At 61.4% G+C, this 7,936-nt stretch overlaps 2 protein-coding genes across 2 annotated transcripts; both read left to right on the top strand.

Annotated features, from left to right (window-relative positions):
* Positions 1-239: 239 nt before the first annotated feature.
* MNEG_11081 (hypothetical protein) lies at positions 240-1,754 on the top strand (the record flags this gene model as incomplete). Its single annotated transcript, XM_014040448.1, has 3 exons — positions 240-647; positions 903-1,137; positions 1,489-1,754. 3 exons carry the CDS (start codon positions 240-242, stop codon positions 1,752-1,754), a joined length of 909 nt encoding a protein of 302 aa, XP_013895902.1.
* Positions 1,755-2,840: 1,086 nt separating this feature from the next.
* MNEG_11080 (acetyl-CoA carboxylase / biotin carboxylase) lies at positions 2,841-7,800 on the top strand (the record flags this gene model as incomplete). The annotated part of the gene is made up of 15 exons (XM_014040447.1): positions 2,841-2,977; positions 3,234-3,341; positions 3,553-3,724; positions 3,946-4,040; positions 4,332-4,503; positions 4,670-4,770; positions 5,049-5,154; positions 5,380-5,556; positions 5,944-6,071; positions 6,345-6,398; positions 6,572-6,620; positions 6,819-6,917; positions 7,115-7,201; positions 7,446-7,640; positions 7,792-7,800. 15 exons carry the CDS (start codon positions 2,841-2,843, stop codon positions 7,798-7,800), a joined length of 1,689 nt encoding a protein of 562 aa, XP_013895901.1.
* Positions 7,801-7,936: the final 136 nt, after the last annotated feature.

The following is a 7,936-nucleotide window of genomic DNA, read 5'->3' as shown; positions in this document are numbered from 1 at the left end:
CTCTCACCTAGCCTCGAAAGGGTCGGAAGAGTTTGCTCGATCACTGAATCGCCAGACAGGTGCGGTCCGGATGAGAGGGCATCGTCAAACCAGCGATCGCACCCGCCATTACTTGTCGGCCGGCCCGCGTCCCACAGTCAGGCCGTTATCACCGACACTCTGCTAGGGTGCTGATCAGCACTAGTGGTTCACCGCAGGCGAATCTGTGCACCACCGCCGTGCAGGGGCAGCCCGTTGCCATGGCGTCGGCGCTTGCTGCGCTGAGCGCCAGCGCGCCCGAGCTCGCGGCACACATTCGCACCGTCGCGGCTGAGCGCCTGACGCGCTTGTCCGTGGAGCTGTGGATGGCACTGCTGCCGGTCGCGTCCTACTGGTTTGTCGCGATCGTGTACGACATCCTGGACCACCTGCAGCTGCCCTGGACCGAGCGCCACCGCATCCGCAGCGACGCAGAACGCCAGAAGCGCAACAGCCGCTCACGCAGCCACGTCATTCTGCGCGTGCTAGTGCAGCACATGATCCAGCTGACGGTCAGCATAGGCATGGTGTTTGTCGAGCCGGACATGTGCGACGCGCGGCGGTGGCGCGGCTGGCTGAGCGGCGTGCCCAGGTTCCTGCTGGGCATGTTTGTCATGGACGCGTGGCAGGTGCGGCGCTTGAAGGCGCACCTCTGCTGCTTCGAGACTGAGCGGGTTGAAGAACGCCGCTTGCAGGGCGGAATGCGCATGGAGCGTTGGCGTTTTGGAGGGATGGGTGCAAACGCACTCGTCTGGGTCGTCCTGGTCCATTGTGTTTGGGTGGTGGTGTTGCTGCTGCTATGGCAGTGTCCATCTTTTCCTTGCCTTGATCCCTTGCCCTGCTTCGCGGCTACTTGCAAACACGCAACTGTTTCCGGCATGCAGTACTTCATCCACCGCGGCGTGCACGAGTCCAAGCTGCTGTACAACACCGTGCACAGCCACCACCACCGTCTGCTGGTCTGCTACTCGTACGGCGCACTGTACAACCACCCGCTGGAGGCGCTGCTGCTCGACACGCTGGGCGGCGTGGTCAGCTTGTACGGCGCGGGCCTGTCGTGTGGCGGTGCGGCGGCGCTTTGGACGCTGGGGTCAGTCAAGACTGTGCTGGACCACTGCGGTGGGTGCTGATGCGCGGCGCATTTCATCTGGAGAGTCGTGGAATGGAGGCGCAATGCGCTCGCAGCCCCGTGGCTGCGGCAACAGCTGTGGCAGCACCCGTTGAACGCGGGCCCGTTGCCAATTTGTGCACACACATGCATGTTGAGCAACACGCGCCCATCAGCATGGTGATGCGCCTACTGAGCGACGCGGGCCTGTTGTCAGCATGCAGCTGCGGCGCCGTTGCGCCCTGTTGTCTGGGGTCACTGGCTCTTTTGCTGCATATTAAAACATAATGCAACTCTGCCTCCACGCTTTCGCCATCATTGCTTCAATACGTCCTGCTCTCTGCCGTCCCCCCCTCTCGCAGGCTATGTGTGGCCTGTCAACTTCTTGTCCCCCTTCTTCCCCAACAACGCTCTGTACCACGACGTGCACCATGACCCCCGCGGCTTCCGCAAGAACTACAGCCAGCCCTTCTTCACATTCTGGGACAAGCTGCTGGGCACTTACATGGACCCCGCCGAGATCCACAACGGGCGCTTCAGCCCAGCAAAGGGCGAGGCCGCTGGGGAGGCAGAGGGGGACGCCGCCGCAACCAAAAAGGGCAGCCGGCGAGAGAAGAAGCTGGCCTGAGGGGATGGGCGGGATTGGGGTGCACAGGGTTGTGGCCGCTCGCATTGTCAGCCTTGTTGTATCAAAGGTGCTCCCAGCCTTGCGCTTGGTGCAACAGGTGCTCGGCTTTTCGTAATCGACGCCCCTCATAGGTTACTGTGGCTTGTCGTGATCTCTCATGTTTCTCATGGCCGCAGGGTAGCATCACGTGAACCCTGTAAAGTGGTTTTGTGGCTGCTTAAACTCTCAAACAAACTGCTTGATGCAGGTGCACCCGCGTGATGTAGGCGCCCATGTGCATAATGTCAGGGGTGGCCTGCGCTGCTTCAGTAATCCTGAATGGGTGCATCAGTACAGTACTCTAGCTGTATTTGTATTTCTCAAGGCAACCAACGATGCAGGAGAGTGGATCAATTCTACTGATTCAAAGCTTGGACACTTGTTATGCTGCTGTCGTATTGGGTGTGCGCCCGCATCGGCAACCTGGGCGGCCGAGCAAGGTTCTTGTCATAAGAGTGTGACGGTGTGGTGGCAACGACAGGCGCACGGCTGCGCCCGGTATTATCAAGTTGATGGTTGCACACGGCGACGAATGAAGTCATCCCCCGAAGACATGCAGCTGCGCGGTAACCGCAAGCTGCCCCGCACGTGTGACGCAAGTGAAACACGATCGACTTTGATTACGAAGGCGAATTTTATTCCACATGGTTCTTCCTCTGTATTGACCGCTGGGCACTGATCTGTACTTCTAATTGTAGCCCCCAGCCTCGTTCGATCTATAGGGTGTCGAAGGTGAAAGGATTGATTGCTGTAGACCTTTATTGCATGTCGGTGCTGGTGACGCCCGCGGCCCTTGTCGTTCGGTTTGCATCTCGCCCGGTGCCGTGGGCCATATGAGGGTGTAGGTAGCTCGCAACGAAGGCAGATATCATTAGGAAGGCCGTTGGTAGGGAATCAAACATCGTTTGCAGCAGGTGCTGGGAGCGCGCATGTTCTTGCCGCGGCCGCTGCACACACCCCCGTGAACCGACGGCGTCTTTGTGACATCCTGCGCCCCGCTGTCCCAGGCCGTGACAAGCAGCGCTCAGAGGGGGACGGCAGCGGCATATGGCACCTGCCGAGCCCGCTGCCAAGCGGGCTGCATCTGGCGACCTGGATGCCGCAGCCAACGGGGACGGGATGCCACCAGTGATGGCGGATGGGCGCTGCAACTCCAGGGCGCTCTCCTTTTCCGAGCTGCAGAGGTCGGGATCCAAACACATGCCCATGGGTCAACAGTCGCATGGGCGTCTTGTCCAACAGACGACCCGGCATACCCCCGGCAAAGCCATGCTGGCAGACCCGTTATGAGCCTTGCAGTTCCGTTGGAGGGGTTGAGGTTGGCGGCTGTTTCGATGGATTTGAAGCCTGCAGTGCTTTTTAGTTCTCCTGTACAACCAAGGGTGCCTGCATGCTCCCCTGACCAACACACCACGCCCCCAAAAACTACTGTGTGCGCAGTGCGGGAGCAAACCCCCAGCGCCGCGGCCTGCCGAAGCGGGCCCCCAGCCTGACCAAGCTGGTTGATGATTTGGTTGACGAGCTCAAGGGGGACAAGTCCATCAACAGGTCAGCTGGGGTACAGGAAATGCGTGCATGGAAGCCATGGTTTCCCCCATGCGCCCTGGGTTTGTGCATGCCGCTGCACGCATGCACAGGCAAGTGGGCGCAGTCTGTGGTGCCAGCTGGGCGCCAAAGGGAGTGCCAAGCAGGCAGCACACGACGCACAAGCTGCTGGTGCCCCACGTGTGATCGGGTTAATCGCCCCTACATGTTGCAGCGTGCTGGTGGCCAACAATGGTCTGGGCGCGGTCAAGTTCATGCGCAGCATTCGCTCATGGGCCAACCAGACGTTTGGCAACAGCCGCGCGATCGCGCTGGTGGCGATGGCGACGCCCGAGGACATCCGCATCAACGCAGAGCACGTCACGCTGGCCGACCAGTTTGTGGAGGTGTGTGCCTTTTAAGGGGTTACGTAACCTGCATGTGTGCATATTGATGTGTTTGTTCTTGAGCAACACTGTGAGCAGGAAAATCAGAGTTTTTGCGTGGTGTCTAGTGGTCAACGGTGCCTGCAGCTGGCAGCTGCTGGCTTGGTTCTTGCCTGCATGCCACAAGACTGGAACTCGCCACGTGCATCAACCCCGCCCCCTTCGCTCATGCACTTGCGCAGGTGCCCGGCGGCACCAACAACAACAATTACGCCAATGTGAAGCTGATCGTGCAGGTGGCGGAGCGTGCTGGCGTTGACGCGGTCTGGCCAGGCTGGTGCGCGGCTGTGCGCTGAGCGCGCATGCGCCGTGGATAGCCCCAGTCCTGCCTGAGGGCGTGGTCGCATGGGCAATATTCTGCTGGATTGGGGTTGGTTCTGTGTTCTATATGGGCAGCAACTGGAGCAGAGGCTACCATGGGTCCTGCTGTATCAGCACCAGTGCCTCAAGGAGAAATCGGGCAGCCCTGCGGGGTTGAAAGCGACTGCAAGCTTCAAGGAGCGGCATACGCACACCTGGACACAACACCAACACTCCAACTTGCTTGTTTGGGATGCTGCGCAAGCAGGGGCCACGCGAGCGAGAATCCAGAGCTGCCAGAGGCGCTGGCGGCGCGGGGCATCCGGTTCCTGGGTCCCCCTGCGGCGGCCATGGCAGCGCTGGGCGACAAGATCGGGTCCACCATCCTGGCGCAGGCAGCAGGGGTGCCCACCCTGCCCTGGAGCGGCAGCGGCGTTGCGGTGCGTAGCATGCGGGGAAGGCAGGCAGCGGAGCGTGACAGACGGTGCTTTCCGGACGGCAGCGCAGACGGCAAGCAGCGGACTGGGCGGCAGCAACCTTGCAAGGACGTGCAATCACTGACCCCTCCTGGCTCCCTCACTGTGGGCCCTGGACCGTGCCGCCCAGATCTCGTACGAGGACTGCGGCGGCGTGATCCCTCAGGACACGTACGACCAGGCCTGTGTTTTCACCTTGGACGAGGCCATCGAGGCATGCGCCAAGATTGGGTGCGCTCTGGCACGGGCGCGGGGGGCCTTGCGGCGGCAAGCGGCATCTGAAGGGCGGGGCCTTAGCGCCAGAGAGAGGGCGTCACAGGCGCCCTTCCGGGAGCAACCCGGCTCCTTGCGATGAAGTTGTGGCCTCGAGCTGATGAGCAGCAGCGCTGGACGGGCAGGAAGCAGCAGCAGGCGGTGCGACCCTCGTTGCGCGCACTGAGTGTCACGATGCTCGTGCGTGCCGCTGAGCACCTAATTTCAGCCGTCCTTGCCCTACGGGCTGCCCCCAGGTACCCCGTGATGCTCAAGGCTAGCTGGGGGGGCGGCGGCAAGGGCATCCGCAAGGTGCAGAGCGATGAGGACGTGCGCGCCGTCTTCAAGCAGATCCAGGGGGAGGTGAGCAGAGGAGGTTAGGGTTGGGGGAGGGGGAGGGGGTTTCAGGAGGGGGCCGCTGACTGGCCGGCTGATGCATGACTGGCTTGACTTGGAGACGCCGACGCACGAGCGGCAGCACACCCACGTTGCGCGATCAGGGCTGCATGCTTCTGTGTCGTGAGGTTTCTGGAATCATTCTCAACGTGCGCTCAAGCTGCTGTGGTTGGTGTGGTCGCAATCATGCAGGTCCCCGGGTCCCCTATCTTTGCGATGAAGCTGGCGCCGCTGTCGCGCCACCTGGAGGTGCAGCTGATCGCGGACCGCCACGGCAACGTGGTGTCCCTGTTCACGCGCGACTGCAGCGTGCAGCGCCGCCACCAGAAGATCGTGGAGGAGGGGCCCGCGCTGGCGGCCAGCCAGGAGGTGGGCAGGGTCTACAGCCTGAGGGATTGGCCGCTGTTCATTGTGCGGGTCCCCTTGGTGCGCTCGCGGCCAGCTATTTTCCCAGGATGCTTCAGGGGTCGAGCTTCCATGGGGCAGCCTGAGACTCAAGCTGCGGAGGGATGCGCACCCACACAGGTTTCCATAACCTGCTCACCTCAAAATCGTTGCAAGGCTTGGCATCAACAGGCGGTCATTTCTGAATGCATTAAAGCCCCCCGGCTGCTGGCAAAACAGAAGCAGTATGTATGTATGAACTTTCCCTTTCCCAGAGGATGCGCGGTAAACCTCCCCAAAAGCGTACAACCACACAATATCTTCCTTCCTGCACCTCCATGCTCGCCCCACCCTAATCGATGGCACCCCCAGATGCTGCGCGACATGGAGCGGTGCGCGCGCGCCCTGGCGCGCAGCGTGGGCTACCAGGGTGCGGCGACTGTGGAGTACCTCTACTCCATTGAGGAGAAGAAGTACTACTTCCTGGAGCTCAACCCCAGGTGCCGTGGCTCGGCATAATCCGGGGGCTGCTGACCGGGGAGGATTGACTGGGTAGAAGGTTGACCAGAGAGAGTTGACCGGGGCGGGTTGACCGGGAAGGACTGACAGGGGGAGGTTGAGTGGGGAGGAATGACGAGGTTTGACCCTGGGCTGGGCAGCACAGTGCGCTGCGCATATGGTAGCTCCCTTGGTCGGGATTGGCTGAGGAGGATGAAACGTCAAGGCTAGCATTCCACTCATTGTTGCCGTATGCAAATTGGTGATGTTCGCAGGCTGCAGGTGGAGCACCCCGTGACGGAGGGCATCACCAACGTCAACATCCCCAGGTGATCTTGGGTGCCACAGGTGCCATGAGCCCGGAGACTAGGCACAGCTCATGAGCTTGCTTGGCTTGCCAAGGCCGCAGCCAACCAGTTTGTGCAGCAGTTTGCCAGGGACGCTGCACCTGCTGATCACTCGGTCCCTTTGAACACCCGCCTCTCGTTCTTCCCACCCGCAGCGTGCAGCTGCTCATCGCCATGGGCGTCCCTTTGTGGCGCATCCCCCAGGTGGTTGTCAACTCGGCACACGCGGGAGCTGTACTCCACACCACAACTTGTGCTGCTCAATGTTCCGCCGTTGTCCGGCCATCCCCTTGTGCCTCCCTCCAACGTCCTGGCCTTTGCCCCACTTTTCCTTGTGCTGCCCATCCGCCTCACACACACACACACACACACACACACACACACACACACACACACACACAGATCCGCGCGACCTTTGCCGGCCTGGAGGCAAAGCTGGAGCCGGAGCAGTTTGACATGGAGGCCACGCCGCAGAGGCTGCCAGACAGCCACGTCGTGGCGGTGGGTCACCCCTCATTCATAAGCCGCCTCGCGCGCTGGGCTTGCAGTATGTGTGGCTGCCATTCGGCCGCAACCGCAAAAGCAAGCGTCCCGGATGCAGATATCTCTCAAACTCCCAGATCACCCAGGCCCGCACAGCAACCCTTCAACCATTGGACCTTCTATCCGCCACCCCTGCCCCCCTCCCCTGCATCCAGGTGCGCATCACGTCAGAGAACGCCAACAACGGGTTCAAGCCCACCGCCGGCCACATTGACGAGCTCATGTTCAAGCCCACGCCAGAGGTGAGGCGCTTTGAGGGTATGGCTTCTAGCCGAGGCGGGCACGGCACGTGAGCGGCGGTGCATCGGATCTGGCACGCTGGATATGCTGTCCTTATGGTCAGCGGCGCGACCAAGCCCCCAAACTGTTGGTTACAGCTGTTGGGCGCGTCAGGCCCTGGGCGTCCTTTCACATGGCCCATCTGCTGCCCCAGCATGCATGTAGACATCATGCCAAGCAATGACTGCTCAACCAATCTTGCCTCAGGTGTGGGGCTACTTCAGCGTGAAGGGCGGCGGCGGCATCCACGAGTTCTCTGACTCCCAGTTTGGCCACCTCTTCGCCAAGGGGGAGACGCGGGAGGCGGCCATCAGGGCGATGGTGGTGGCGCTGCGGGACGTGCGCGTGAGGGGGGAGATCCACACGATTATCGACTACGCAGTCGACATGCTCACCAGCCCGGTGGGTGGGGATTACGTTGTGTGTGTGTGTGTGTGTGTGTATGTGTGTGTGTCTGGGTGTGGATGTGGTTTGGCTAGGCGGGTGGCTGCAAAGTTGGGTGGGAGGGCGTGAGTGTGACATCGCTTGTTGTGAAGGCCTGGCTGTCGGGCAGCTGTTGTGAGGGCAGCCAAAACGATCTTGGCCCACAACGGCACTTGACTGTGTCACCGCCGGCGACTTCTTCCTGTGAACAGTTGAAGCGCCCCGGCATGATGGGCCTACATCCAGGTGCAACGCCAAATGTCCCTGTTGACCCC

The sequence above is a fragment of the Monoraphidium neglectum genome (genome assembly GCF_000611645.1).
Source record: "Monoraphidium neglectum strain SAG 48.87 unplaced genomic scaffold scaffold02583, whole genome shotgun sequence".
Lineage (NCBI taxonomy): Eukaryota > Viridiplantae > Chlorophyta > Chlorophyceae > Sphaeropleales > Selenastraceae > Monoraphidium > Monoraphidium neglectum.
This window is presented reverse-complemented; position numbering and strand designations above follow the sequence as displayed.